Source organism: Rattus rattus, chromosome 14, assembly GCF_011064425.1.
Source record: "Rattus rattus isolate New Zealand chromosome 14, Rrattus_CSIRO_v1, whole genome shotgun sequence".
NCBI lineage: Eukaryota > Metazoa > Chordata > Mammalia > Rodentia > Muridae > Rattus > Rattus rattus.
Genome location: NC_046167.1, coordinates 12,908,467 through 12,923,902, shown reverse-complemented (window position 1 = coordinate 12,923,902; position 15,436 = coordinate 12,908,467). Strand labels below are relative to the sequence as shown.

The window sequence follows — 15,436 nt, the reverse complement described above, 5'->3', positions numbered from 1 at the left end:
AGTGGTATCCTAGCGTCTATCTTTCTACCTGGCCTTTCTAGTTATCAACAAGTAAAGATGGAAGACGATGGCAGATACTGCCAGAGGTGGTGATACATATGAAGGGGAATGAGGAAGGTCACTTTGGAAGGGTCACACACCCTTACCCTGAATTCATACAGGGAAAGGACAGTGGGAAGAGAGAGAGCCTCATTGCTGTCACCATGTAAGGAATGTCAGTATGTAAGCTATGTAAGGTAAAGGATTTCTAACAAATGTGCATTTAATTAGATAATAACTGAAGAAAAACAGTAAACATTTGATACTGATATAAATACCAAAGAGCTATCAATGGGCACAACTAAAAGCATGATTGGCTGTATAGATGGATTCTTAATAGCAGTTTATTAAAATTATGTGCTGTTATTCAGAGTCTATCTGTGACCTACCATGTATTCATTTTCCCACTCCAGGTCCACCTTCTGTGTCCTGTCTTTGCGTCTCTGGCTGTATTTGTTTTGGTAGACTTAAACATGAATAAGATAGAATCTTTGTCCTCAGAAACCTTAGTATTTTGTTATAAAGGATAAAAACCAAGTGAAGAAGCTTGTAGAAACACACTGAAAGTGGCTATGTTAGATGCAAGCTGAGTTGCTGTCAGAGTGAAGCAATGAGGCAGAATGTAGTGTCCGTGAGCTCAGAAGGCTGTAGACAAGGACCTGATGTTGCTAACCCATTAAACATACTCAGCCAGGCCAACTGAGAAAGAAGCTTGCAACACTGACTCCAATACTCTGCTTCTCCCTTGGGGAGAGTCAGATAAACTGGGAAAGGCCCTCTGGCCTGAGCCTATATAATGGTCTATTATTAATTGCTGTTAAATGCATGCAATAGGTTTTAATTTCAGGGTTATAACTGCTTATATGCCCAACTGTCTGTTGGTGACGTAGTGTGGTCATCTGGCTCACATCATTAGAACATTAGAGGGACCATTAGTCATAAAAAGGGACAGATGGATCTATGCAGGAGGCCTCACTCTTTGCAAGATCACTGACGGTTCAGGTGTTCTTGTCACACTTAAGTATGGAGTGTGTTAAGTACAGCCTTCTTTGGTCTGAATGGGTCTCACTAAAGCCAGGCAGCTCCCATTTCTCTACTTTCACTTTGCTAAAGTGAAACTGAAATGTTATCCCCAGTGCTGCTTACTACCACAGTGTTTCTGATAAGCTGCTGTTAACCATTGTCAGAGACCCAAAGAGAGCTGCACTCCCAAACACATTTGATCACCAGGTTTCACAAACTCCATATCCTGCTTCTATGCAGCACCACCAAAGAAGTAGGTGGTGGTTCTGGTTTCTACCACAACCCAGCAAGTCCAGTAGCTCCTTAAGGAAGGCAGGATGCAATGTGTGGCATAATGAGAACGTATTTTACAGCAAAACCCTCATGAGCTTCTTTTCAAATCAGGAGGCCAAGCAAAGGAGCACAGAGGAACAGTGTTGTTTCTAGAAGACAGCAGCCAGGCCACCCTCTGCCGGCCAGCTGGCTGCTTAGGACTATTGTTGGAAATCTCTCCCCTCCCCCAACCCAAGGGCACCATTTCCAGGCCACTCTTGTAAACAGGTCAGGTTAGTTGTGGATAGCTGCTGAGTGTCTGGAGTCCTAAGAAGGTAAAGATAAGCTGACTGCTTGACTCCGATCTCTTTTTACCTAGAACTGTTTACCTCTTCTGTGTAAGAAGAGAAACCTCGTTGCCTTTGCTTACTGTGAAGAGAATCATGGGGGAGATACCTGAGGTATTTAGAGACCCTGTGTATGGGAAATAGGAATGAGGGGAGAAAAATAAGCAGCAAAAGCAACAGGATGGATGGATGGAGCCTGGGCTTGCACAGGTGGTTCTCCTTCTGTCACGTGGTCCTGAGGATGGATCTCAGGCATCAATGCAAATACAGCTAAAGTGACTCAGGGTGGTGCCAGTTTCTGCCCCTCCCATATTGAGCTCCTACAGAGCAGATACTAAATCTTGAGACGACTATAGTCACTAGTATTCGAGGAGTACTTACGTAGGTCATGCCACAGTAATTTTCATTCATCATATTTATTTGTACAACACCCTGCATCCCGGTACACTTAGCCTGGCCACCAAGAAACAAAGAGGCTAAGTCATTGCCTGCATCTACATATCTGGGAAATGACAGAGCTAAGATTAGAACCTGCTTCAGTTCAGTTTCAGAGCAGGAACTTCAGAGCAGTGAACTCCAATTCCTCTGTAATATCTGTACACCTGTAAGATTAGGGGACACTGAGTTTACCCAACATTTGTCCTGCAGCCACCTGTGCCCACACCTCACCGTCCTCATGACAGCTAAGTTCCCATTACCCTGGCAGGTCAGTACAGAATTCTCTCTTCCATAACTACCTCTACAGCCCTGAGGGAAGACAGCCCGAGTTAGAATGCCCCCATTGAGCTGTCGACTCAAAAGTACTGGATACAGTACAGGTACCCTTCTTACTACTCCATCTCTAGTAGTAGAAGATGATAGCATTAAAACTCAAAGTAGGTTTCCTCTGAGAAACAGAACCCAGTTCCTACTCAAGACATAATGATTCATATCCTTGACCCAGTTCTGATCAGCAAATCACAGGATCGAGTGCAAGGGTTTAGGGGTGTGTGTGTGTGTGTGCGTGCGCACTCTCAATTACAGTTTAGAAACTGGAAGATGTGGGCCTCTGGCTAATGTCACTTTTTGCTTTCCCCTACAGGCATGAATGCTTTACAGTTACAGAATCTGGCAACGCTGGCTGCAGCTGCCGCTGCCGCCCAAACCTCAGCCACCAGCACCAATGCAAACCCTCTCTCCAGCACAAGCAGTGCCCTGGGGGCCCTCACAAGTCCCGGTGAGTGGGAAGCCTTACTCTCCACCGCAGGGCACATGTGCGCGCATGGCTTACGTGCCAGAGGCAGGGAGTTGGGCTGGATTTTCCAGGACAGAGTCAGGAAAGCTGCACAAGATCTCTGGCTTACAGTCCCTGCTCTCTCAGGAAAACCTCGAATGGATGTGTTTTCTTTCCCAAGGGTAAAATGAGACAAGTTTTCAATGAGAAAATGTATTCACTTCACTTTCACGAGCGTTTCCTTTGATTCTTCTGATGCTTAGGTATTACTACTGCAACCTTTAGTCTCATACTCTGCTTTGTGTCCGATTCTCTTAAATGGGAACAGAGTTTAAGAGTTTTCTACTGGTTCTCAACTCTGATCTCTTCAGTGCTGACTTTCACACCAACTCTACCCTGCACCTTTGAGTTTAAGATTCATGGTGTAGTACAGGCCATTGTGTGGTTATTTATGGTCACATTCTGGGTTGTGTAATTGCATATCTTTTTTTTTCCTTATAAAGTTTGTTGGTCTTATTCGAGAGCTAGTAACAGTTTTCCTTTTTTGACCAAGAAAGACCTAACATGGTTGCTTACCATGAACTGTTTTCTTTATTTTTAAAAATGAAACAGAATGATTTATTGGCTTCCTTCTCTGTAACCTCTGAGGGAGTGTGCTTGAACAATCTTGCTTCTAACTTTAAAACCATGACCCTCCATCACCTGTGTCCAGATGATCAGCTACTTACTGTGACAGAACTTTACTGCAATTGTGCAGGATTTTCTTATGAAAATAGGAAGTAAAGCTCTGGCATATCCCTGACAGCTGTCTCAAGAAGTCTGGCTTCAGGAGCAGTAAAACATGCTCCTCAGACCTGTAGAACTGAGGGGAAAACAGCCCTTGGATCTTTATTAAACATTGTTTATCTAGAAAGAAGAAACCCAAGCAATGTTTATGAAAATCGTCTGAATTTATCCCTAATGTGCTAAAATCTCTAGACAACAGACCATAAATATGGAGATTTAATTCTTTCAAGTGTTATGAAAATACACCATTACTCTAGGTGGGCTTTACTTTTTGGAATAAATATTTCTGAAGAATCAGCTTTGGGGGTAGGGGATCTATTTTCACATTTTTACTGGATAGCAACAGGAAGGGGCCTCTTTCATCAGCAGGAGCAGTCACAGGTCCTTCAGCCGTTCCATGCATGGCCCCAGAGGCTCCTGGGGTGGCCAGGCACATCAGGCATCTTCCACAGGCAGCTAGTAGGGTGTGGCCTGGTTGCTCAGGCCAGCATACTCGGTGTAGGGGCTAATTATAGCCAGGACCCAGACAGAGAGAGATACCACCAGTGCTGGTCCTTCACCCAGGCATTCTTCTGGGTGGAGGTTCTTCTGGCCATCTTGGTCTTAGCAGAGACTTGAAAAGTCAACCTTTGACAGTATTTTCAAGAAATGAACTTAGAGCTTTTATAAATTCTTGAGTGACCCTATACTAACTACTTTTCTTATTCTGACAAAGACATCTTAAGCAGATGAAGTTTTATTTTGCTCACAGTTCAAGTGTCTCATGATTGGGAAGTCATAGCTGCAGGCCCTAAAGACTGCCGGTCACATGGCATCTGCAGTCTGAAGCAGGGGATGAATGCTGGCACTCAGCTCACATTCTCCTCCTCATTAGGACCCCTACAGACCACAGAACATCACACTCCACGTGCAGGCTAGATCGTCTCCTTCAGTAAAACATCTCTTGAGAAATCCTCACACACACACACAGTTAAAGGTTTGTCTCCTAGGTGGCTCTAGACCTTGTTGAGCTGACAATGTCTAGCATAACAAACAACCTTAACATTATTAGTTTCTCCCTTATGAAAACAACAGTGATTTCCTTAAAATATATTAAGTGCAAAAATATTATAATTTGGTAAGCAGTATCTATAAGGTATAGATATAATGGTAAACGATGCCTTTGGGTAGGGAGTATGGCAATTGAACCAGAAATAAATAATACCTAGGAGTTTTAAGTCTTTCAGGAGACCTCAGAAAATAAAGAAATAAATATGAATTTAGATGACATAAGGCTGTTGATAATGATAAAACAGAATTATGATACAGTGAAGTATCTAAAGGAAGGAAGCCCTCTATCAGAAGGTGGCATTTGTGCCAAAGCCTGAATGAAGTGAAAGAAGCTGTGTCCTTCAGAAAAGGACAGATGCAGTGCCGGAGGAAGGAGTTTGGAGTGATAGTGAGTTAGCAAGGATAGCAGCGCTCCTGGGAATGGGGGTGGGGGGACAGACAGTGAGGCTTAACTGGGTGTGGTATCTCCCACCTTTAATCCCAGCACTTGAAGCAGAGGTGGCTAGATCCATGTGAGTTTCATCTCTCCGAGACCAGCCTGGGCTACATAATGGATTCTAGGACATCCAGAGAAAATAGTGAAACACCGTCTTGAAGGAAGGAAGGAAGGGAGGAAGGAAGGAAGGAAGGAAGGAAGGAAGAAAAAGAAAGAAAAGAAAGAAAGACAGACAGACAGACGAATGGACGGACAGGCCCATGTTACTGGATCCAAAGCCATTTGTGTTAGCTCTCCCATCAGTCTGACAGAATGGATGCCTGACATAACTTGTCGTCCTCTGATCCAGTCGTCTGGCACTGTTTCTGAGCCCATCATAAGGGACGCCGCTACTAGTGAGGGTGTAGCTGAGAAGACTATTTGTCTGATGGCAACAGGAAGTAAAAACAAAATATAGGAAGTGACCAGGGTAAGATACAGCTTCTAAAAACATGCACTAGTGACCTACTTCCTCTAGGAAGGTCCCAACTCCAGAAGTTTACAAAATTATGCCACTAGCTAGGGGATAACCTTTCAACATATGAGTCTGTAGGAGACATGTCAGGTACAAACTATAATACCATTTCATCAAGTATTTTGAAAATCATGAATTCTTTATTTGGGGTTGTATATTTCGGTTTTTCAGACAGGGTCTCACTGTATACCCCTGGCTGGCCTGGAACTCACAAAGATCAGCCTGCCTCTCCCTTCTATGCACTGGATTTAATGCATGTGCCTGGCTATGAATTTTATTTGAACCTTCTCAAAACGAAGGATGCTCAGCCTAGGAATATGAAAACATCCCATATTCTTACAGCCAAAGAGAAAATATATTTGAAGATGTTTTTGCCTTCCTCTTGCTGTGGTCAAAATTAGCAACGAGTCCTCCCCTGTCTTTCTGAAGCAGCATGCTGCCCTTCAGTAGGTGATGCTGCCTGAGGATCACTGGAAGGGCTTTGTCCCTGCAAAGGAATGCTCTTCACAGAGCTCAGAGGGGTTCGTTAGAACCTTTAAGTGTGGTAGCAAAAACTATTTAAAATGAAAGTTTTGATTATTTTTCCTATGCAACTAAAAAAAACTTTTTTATTTAAATAAAAATAAATGTCCCTAATTTAAGTAAAAGCCCCTAACTTCCATCAGGGACTTTTTCAGAGGTGTAGAAAATATGGTTAGAATCATTAGTAACGTCCGTGCCTCTATTCTTCGTCAGGATGATCAGTTATAAAGTAAAGTCTTAGACACTGCCACAGGGCTAGTATGTTGCTCAGATTTCAGAACGATCGTCCGTTGAGTTCACTGTATCTGAACAGTCATACTGTAGAATACATGAAGCCTCATCTTCTCACTCCTACACAGGGCTTGAACTACCCTGTGTTTAAATTTGTCTCGTAAGTTCCAGACAAATTCATCTACAAAGGAAAGGGACAATTTAATCCCCAAACTATTAATTTTTTTCATAATTATAAATTTATCTTTTCAATTTTGCATACTGAGAAAAAGTCTCCCTACAGCATTATTATAAATGATTTTAAATAGTCTTGGCTTTAAAACATGAAAGATTAAGCTTTAATTTTTGTTTAAAAAAATCCCCTTAAGCAATAAATAGGTTCCTTTGTCTCATGGCCTTGGAATAAAAATTAAAATAGTTTAAATTGCCCATGGTTAGAATAAGTGTTTCATATAATTATCAGACAGTAGTGTATAAAATTAGAAATTAAATCATGAAAGAATAAAAAGCAGGTAAGTGCACATTGTTCCTTTTATGAGCTCCTCCTGGGTCTTCTGGAACCTAATTTAATCGCGGTCCTTTTATTTTGATAGGCTAATTTTCCCTTTATTTACTATTCAGTTAATAAATCCTTGGGTCATTTCTTATTACCCACTTTCCAACCTGTTTTTGAGAATCATGTTTGTTTTGTAGAAAGAGACAAACTATATGTCCAGCAGATAGCTAGGTATTAAAGGCAGTCACACTTGTCTCCTGCAGTGTTTATAGATGAGTTGTTTTTATCTGGTAATGTTCAGAGCTCCGAAATGAGCATGACTTTCACCATATGGGAACTTGGGCATTTTCTGTCTAAAACCTAATACTGCAATACTGCACTTGTCTACTGTGTTATTTCAGAGCCTCCTGGTTCCTTCTTTCTTTTTTTTAAAAGATGTTTTAAAATTCTCCAAATGTTTCTGTAAGTGCAGACTCAGTCAAGTGCACACTTCAAGATAATGGATCATTTCTTTCAATAGCATAAGACATTTTAAAATGCCAGGAAGCATTACTTTATTCCCACTGCTGGCTCTTCAAAGAGTTTTCCCTTTAAATTCTTAACAGTCTTTCTCCCTGCCTTCAGTCTCCTTGAAGACTGCAGCAGACCGAGTGCCAGGGAAATATTGATGTAACCTGCTGGCACACTTAAGGCCAAAGAAGGGGAGAGGTGTTTTCATGGGCTCAGGCCCATCATGCCCTCCTCACACAGATGACTGGGGAGTGGGTGTTGTTCCCGTTCATATCTGTGTTACTCAGGCAGATTATATAGAACAAGACAGAACGTCAGTCTGTCCCTAGAGGCTATCCTGCAGCCTTTCAGTTTGTAGGAGACTTTGTTATCCTAAATGTGTCTGTGTCTGCATCACTAGAAGAATGGTGATTCACAGATCTCCGAGCCACACTTATGAGCCTTTCAGCGTGTGTAAGACCGTGTATTAAAGTGTGTTAGAGCCTACATTGCCCCCAAGCCAAGGTCCAGAGCAGTGATAGAAAAGACATTCAGAGATGCTATCTGAAGCCACTAGAGATAGATGCCTGAGCTTCAGGAAGTCCAAGACTAAGCGTCCCCCTGCCCTGTTCTTCCTGTGGCCTTCCTTCTCTGGGCAGTCCAGGAGGATGCAGTGGCTGAGTCCCCATCCTGCCGCAGAGCAGCATCATACCTCCTCAGTCGTCAGCCCGCTAGGTCCACCCTGCAAATGCCATCTCTCCCAGCTGACACTAGCCTCACAGAGACCCTCGCTTTCACCTCCTCAATTACTACACAGGCCCCAGTCACCTTCCCTCCTCCGTCCTGTTGAGAAGTGTAAATCTGGTGCAGTGTGATCTAGGCTCAAGTAGAACAACCTCCCGAGCGTGCATCCCAGGTCTTGCCCTGTTGCTCTTTCCTTCCCTGCTCCAGGGGCTTCGGTTTTCATCACGTGCCCCTCCTTTCCTCTGAGTCTGCTGTCCTAGAATCTCAGCGTTCCTCCCTTGGCTCCTTCTTGGGAAGCTCTTAGTGTCTTCTGCTAAAGCGGTGCTTGATCCTGACATGGCCTGTAGGTGTAGAGCTGACTTTTGACTTGTGTTGTTGAGACAAGGTCTCGTATTACCCTGGCTGGCCTTGAACTCCCTTAGATCTACCAGACTCTGCCTCCTGACTGCTGGGATTAAAGGTGTCACCACCAGGCCAGCTTAAAAATGGCTCTTTTACTACTTGTATAAATTAAACTGCAGCAAAGCTAAATATTGTTTTAAATATCTCAGTACTTACATTTTGATAATCAGTCCACATGTCTTCCTCATCAATTAAGTCTTCCATGGAGTTTGGTTATCACTCTACATACACGCTTGACTTCAGTCTAGTCAGCGTCAATAGCAGTTCCTTCTTAGGGACCTTCCAGGAAGGAGCTCCTCGAAGGCAGAGAGGTGGAGAGAAGTGTCTACATGAGCTAAGCATCCTGTGATCCACTAGAACACACATCCTGTCGTCTCTGGAAGAGTCATTTGAACATGTATTTGCCCTGCCTGTATCACACTCTAGTCAGTGGACCTCAACCTTCCTAACGCTGTGCCCTATAATACAATTCCTCATGCTGTGGTGACCCAACCAGAAAATTATTTTCTTGCTACTTCATAACTATAATTTTGCTACTTTGTGAATCATAGTGTAAATATTTGATATGCAGAATATTTGATATGCAACCTCAATGGGGTCTCCACCCACAAGTTGAGAACCATTACTCCAGATATGAATACACTTTCAAAGTAGAAAGTTTTTGTTCATAATTCCCCCTTGCATTTGAAACATCACACTAGCTTCCAAAGGCTTGGCTTCTTTGTTCCTTTTTCTCTTTCTTTCTCTCTCTCTCTTTCTTTCTTTTTGGTTTTGTTTAGTTTTGGGTTTTGGTTGTTTTCTGTTTTGTGGTTTTTGTTTTTCAAAATAGGGCTTCTCTGCCCTGGCTGTCCTGGAATTCAGTCTGTAGACTCGGCTGGCCTCGAACTCAGAGATCTGCCTTCTTCTGCCTAGGGTATTTTTTTCTAATGTTTTGATTTTTATGCAAATGCAATGGCCAAATGAAAAGTCTACATATGCTGTGTAAGAGCCATCCGTTCTAGTCTAGTACAGTGCAGGCATCTCCAAGGAGACACCCGAACTGGTTAATGATGCTGACAAGGTCAACTAAGGTTTAGTTCCTGAGGAGCCATAGCTATATTTTACATGAGGATACTCACTTCTGAGGAAACTAAGAGTCAATGCTGACAGCAAAGTTATATAGGGTGGTTTAGTCTTTTTATTACAAGATTCTTACAAAGTGTGGCTTTCAGAATGTTCTTATTTCTTACTACAAAATAAGGAAGCATTGTTGATCAATAGTGCCTCATTTTCAGAACCACCTACTCAAAGATAGACGTTTGAAAAATGGCATAAATCTTCCTTAGCAAGCATCTGTTAATTGCATGTGTATTGCTAATTCCATACTGCAATGGAATACCCACATTGGATAGATAAAATGAGACCCATTTAGCTTAGAGTACTTTTTACTTATAATGTACTTATAAAATATGGGCCATTCTATTAGTTCAGGAACCATACTCATAAGGAATAAATACCTCAGGTTCATGCCTTCCCCTTCTTTCCCTCACACCATTTTTCATTGTTTATCATTGCAAAAGGGAAATGAATCTCAAGGCAGTCAACACCCCTCTATTGGCTATTTTTGTATGTGCTTTGATTAAGCAGCAGAGTCAAAACAGTCAAACGAGCTCTTTATTTGTGGGGTTGAATCAGTCAAGAACCCTCACATCCTTTCTATTACAGAAGATTGACGTTCACTCCTCGTCTCACTTCTTCTAAGTTGTACTTCCTCATTTCTGTCAATTTCAACAGTTTTGAGCTACTTTTTTAAAAAGTTTTCCATCCCTATTCTTGGTCCTGACACTTATTGGAATCAAGAATTCCATGTGAGCTTCTATAAGTCAAATGACACTGAAATAATTATAATCTCCTGATGTGGTGTTCACTCACGCAGCAGTATTTGCTGAGGACCTCTTGTGAACTGGAATTCCCATTCCCCTTTACTTACATTGTGTGTGTGAACATTCTGCCTGTATGTGTGCATGTGCACACAGTTGGAGTGGTGGACGGTTTGTGGTACCAGGAGTCAAACCTGGGTTCTCTCAAGAACACGTACTCTAAACTACTAGCCTCGCATCTGGAATTCTTTTAGTACTTAGCACACTGGTAGATAAAGCTGACAAAAGTCCTTTCTCATGTTACTGCTAGTTTTTTGAGAACAATTTTTTAATAAGACTTCCCATAGTAAAATAACTTAAGCTGCCTCTAATATAAATTATAATTTTTGCACTCGTAAAAAAACTTTACATCACATTTTTATACCTCATACTAAAGTTTCGAGTTGGAGAGAAATGAGGAAAGAACCCTGTCTAGCTTTTCTTACCTTCTTTAAGCTGTATGTTTGTCTATGTATTCAGTGTAACCAGGAGCTCTGGCTAGATTTTGTCATTATTTGTGGATTTGACAAAGAAAGAAAACCAGAAAGTATGAGGATTGTGCCCTGGGAGCGTCTGCCCGCACTCCTGCTTGGTTGCTTCCCAATTGAAGCATTACATGATAACCAAGGGTGTTTTGGTTTTGTTCAGCTAAAATCTGAGATTTGAAAGCCAAATAGTTGTAAATACACTGGTCTTCTAGGGACAGTTTCTCTCTTCAGCAGGGATCAGCCACTGTAAGTGAGGGTCAGCATGCAAGTGTTTCTCCAACAGACCTTGTTAAAATATGGAACTCCTTACACCCACACATCTATCAAGAATGGTGAGTTGACGAAGGAGAGTCCTCTCAGTGCTTAAGAACACTGCTCTTCCAAGGTCAATTCTTAGCACCCTATGGCAACTGACAGCCCTCTGAAACTCCAGCTCCAGGGACTCTCACACCCTCTTCTGGCCTCCATAGACACCAGGTACACATGTGGTACACAGACATATATGCGAGGAAAACACACACATTTAAAATAATAATCCTTAAAGGAAATGATTCTGATGTGTCAGAAGCACTAGTTTTCTATGCATTGACATCTTCAGCTGCCAGAGTGTCTGGGTTCCTGCCAGCAGAGGGACTTGGGCACAGGAGCTGGGCTGCCAGACTTTATGTGTCACTCCTAACCCAGAGCAGACCTGAGCCTCTTACTAGCTTGAACTAATGTAAGCTTAGTGAAGCTGCAGAGCCAAGGAAATAGAACTGTTTATGGCTCACCAAGGAGCCATACTCAGACTGAGGCAAGTAGATTCCACCTGTGCCCTGTACTCTGCTTTGGGGGCCTGCCATTCTCAGGAGAAGCAGTCCCTGTGAGAATTTCTCTGCTAGATGCTTAGTGTGTTGTTGCTTGGGGCCCATTGTTTAAAAAGAAAAACTATTTACAGACTGACTAGCTCCTTGTTCTTGACCTTAGTTCTCAGTGTCCCTGGGTAAGTGTCAGTGATACAGTGTTGGTTATCAGTCTCCACAGTCCCTGCCACTGTACAGCGGGTCCGTGCCCAGTCTTCTTGTGGGTTTGCATTAATTCAGGGGTGTGCCTTCTGTCCATCACAGCCTTAACCAAGTGAGGTTTTCAGTCTGCAGAGTCTTCTCTGTTGCTGTGAAATGCCATGCAGGTTTGCTAGCATGCGGGCAGAGGATTGAGTATTAATCACCTAGTTGTGTCCTTAATAGGACCATGACTCCACGCGTGTGTCCATAGAATACTCTGACCTAGTGTGACACTTGAAGGACTTTGTGAACCAATGGCTTCACACATGCTAGGCAAGTACTCTGCCTGTCACTGAGCCGTAACCTACCTAAGTTCTGCTGAGTCGCCTGACGTCAGTAGTTGGCCTTTCATTTATTAAGTAGGAGTTGAATCAAGAACTTCACTCATACCAGACAAGCAGAGACTTCTAAGGAAAAGCTAAGAGGAGCTTTCCTTGTAAGTGTGGATTACTCATAAACTCCTTAAGTTATGTACCAGAGACACGTAGAAAAGTAAGCAACTGCTCCATGTAAGACTTAGCTGGAGAGAGAGCACTCAGACAGGTAAAGCACGGGTCAGTAGCAGGAAGGTATGTCCTGGGGAATGAGAATCTTGAAGAGAGACCGTCTCCCTAGAACACTACTGCATTTGTAACTATTGGTTTTAGTTATATTTTAAATATATGTAGATATTTAAGCCAAAATCTTAAGAATTAGTGGGATTTTTTTTGCAGGTTAGAAATAGAATGAAAGACGTGTCAAATGTGAACATGTAGGTAAAATGATCTGATCAGAAAATCAGTGTGAGATTTACAGAAAGTGGCAACCATGGGGACTCTGAGATCTAAAGCTTAGAGACACCCATGGACTTCAGCCCTAAGGACCCAGTCATTACCTAGGTACCAGTTTGATGTGAAGAAGAACAAAAGAAGGATGAGAGATGAGCCCAGCTTGTGCAGTTTGGGTGAGCAGTAGGGTGGTACCTGTGGTGGAGAGAGGTACGTAAGGGGAAGGAAGCCTTTATGGTATGAAATGATAAACTGAGCCTTGCTGGGATATGTCAAACAGGTTGACTAGCTCATCCTCACAGCTGAAGAGTGACCTGAAGATCAGCTACAGGAACAAAACTGTGGGCACAAACTTAACCTAAGTCATTATAGTAGCATCTACAAGGAAATAGAGGACCATGTATAAATCCTTAGTTTCTGTACTTGTGGGAGAGACAGATAGAGCAAGAGGTAGAAAGAAGTTCTCAAACACACACACACACACACACACACACACACACAGATTGGAACAGGTAAGAGCAGCAGAGTGATGCTGTGGTTGCCTCTCTATGGAATAGTCATCTATCTACACTAGTAGACGTCAGCTCTGTGGGCAGAGAAAAAAAGACAGCTAAAAGACGAGAATTGCAGACAGTGTTTTCATGGGATTTGGAAAAATGGCTAAGCATTTAAAAGCACATATTTCTCTAAGAGAGGATATGAGTTAACTCACATATGCATACCCAAACCCCCCCACACACACACACACGGGGGGGGGGGTTTTCAGAAATTGCATCATTGCTAAGAAAATGGTTCTTAAGACGGACAAGCCATAAATATTTTTCTAGACTGAAGAAAAGAATCCAGAACAAAAGAAGAGGTAAGCGTGGAGCTGAAGGACTAGGATGGGACGGCAGTGCCAGTCACAGAACACTCCCTGGACCTGTGTTGCCCTCACAGATGAACCTCTCTGATAACAGTCCCCAGCCTTTGCCTTTTCCTCTCTCCCAGGCACCTAAGTGCACAAGTGAAAGGCAGGCCATCAAACAAGTGCAGAATAGGTGAATTGCAACCTTAAAACAAAGAGCTGATACACGTACAGCTTTCCAACCAAGATGTCTTTCCAAAGATTACATGTTAGCCTGGCCATTCTGCCCAGCGCTTTCAACCCATCTAACTAGGACTTACCCTTGGAAGCCCTCAGGGGAGACCCACAGAACCTGGGCTCGCTGGCTCAATACATCAGCCCCAGCCAAGTGCATTGGAGAGACTGCCTTGATTTGTCCACCTGTTAGCATCTTACAAATGCCTTTCCCAGTTTTAGATCTACTTCCAAAGCCTATGTTTAGGGACTGTACTAGGAATCCATCCCCCTTTCTGCTTGTATGCTTTCCAAAGTGATAAGTATTGGGGGCGGGGGGCATCCATAGCCAGCCTGTTGGCATAGGCCAGGACATCTCAGCCACCTGGGAAGCTGAGGCAGAAGGATCACAAGTTTAAGGCAGCCTAGTCACCCTAGTGAGACCCTGTCGTGAGATAGAGCTGAGCTTAGTGCTCAGCCTTCTGTAAAGCTCCAGTACTGCAGAACGTGGGAGGGAGGATAACGCATCGACTGTGTAAACTGGACTCAGTTACCCCAGCGATCTGACAGCGATGACTGTGCTAGTCTTGCTAAATGAATCTGCTAACCATGGATTAAAAAGAGCTTCTGAGAAATGAAGGAAAACTCAGCAGAATTGGGAACATACCAGAAGCTGAGGCAGAAAAGTACTTATCTCACATATAGGTGAAGTCCTAAGTGTCTAGGCCTAGAAAGAAGAAAGATTCCTGTCAGGGCGGAAGTGTAACAAACTGTAAAACTACACTGCAGAGAAAGCACCCGTCATTATACAGATCGCAGACGCCCTGAGAAGAGTCAGCAGAGCTAGTCATTAATCTCCTCACTCGTGAGAAGCAGTCGTTTCACTGTCCTCATTGAGAGACCGAGGTATGCTATACCTGGGTCATACACACATACGCACATTGATATCGTACATACATGTGTTTGCACACATCGCTCTTCCTGGAGAGCTGAAGAAATCAAACACTCGCAGGCTTCCTAAAGGTGCTAGAATGTGACTAGAAACGCTAGTGTGACTTTCTCACTGTTCCCTTTTGTGCTTCAGTGCCTCACTGACAGAAAATGTCCCACAGTGCCTAAAATGCAAGGCTGGACGACTAAGCTCTCCTGACCAAAGACAGAACAGTCTACTGGGCTAAATAGGGTGAGACGTCCGTGTCTGGGGGCCGTCTATTTTCAAGGGCCAGGCACTGAGGCCTGGCCAGAGTTTTGGTTTTGGTTTGGCTTGGTTTGGGTTGGGTTGGGTTTTGGTTTTGGTTTTGGGTTTTTGGTCCAGGCAACACACTGCTGGCCACTTGCTGATATGCATTCTGATACTGATAAGCCCACAACTTTTTCCAAATGGAGGGTAATATGACATGAACTTTTGGGGTTCTGTTATCCAAAGGAAAATCTGTATCATAGCAATGGGAAAACTCCCTTTCCACCACAGGAAGGCCAGACATTAGGCAGGTCGTCAGCAAAGCAGATGGCAGGGCCTTCTTTCCGCACACTGTTGTTCCAGGGGCCACAGCCAGCATATCTTAGTTTATAAGCACACAAGTCTTCATGGTCACCTCTCCAGATACCTCTTTCATAATCCTGACAAGGAGTCAGA

General features: G+C 43.2%; 1 protein-coding gene across 23 annotated transcripts in view; it reads left to right on the top strand.

Moving 5' to 3' along the window:
- Celf2 (CUGBP Elav-like family member 2) overlaps nt 1–15,436 on the top strand; it is an 821,906-nt gene that overhangs the window by 775,152 nt on the left and 31,318 nt on the right. For all 23 annotated transcript variants that reach the window (XM_032884458.1, XM_032884469.1, XM_032884468.1 and 20 more), the window contains one exon: nt 2,743–2,877. In XM_032884458.1, the coding sequence (XP_032740349.1) occupies nt 2,743–2,877 (135 nt within the window). The remainder of the gene's footprint in view (nt 1–2,742; nt 2,878–15,436) is intronic.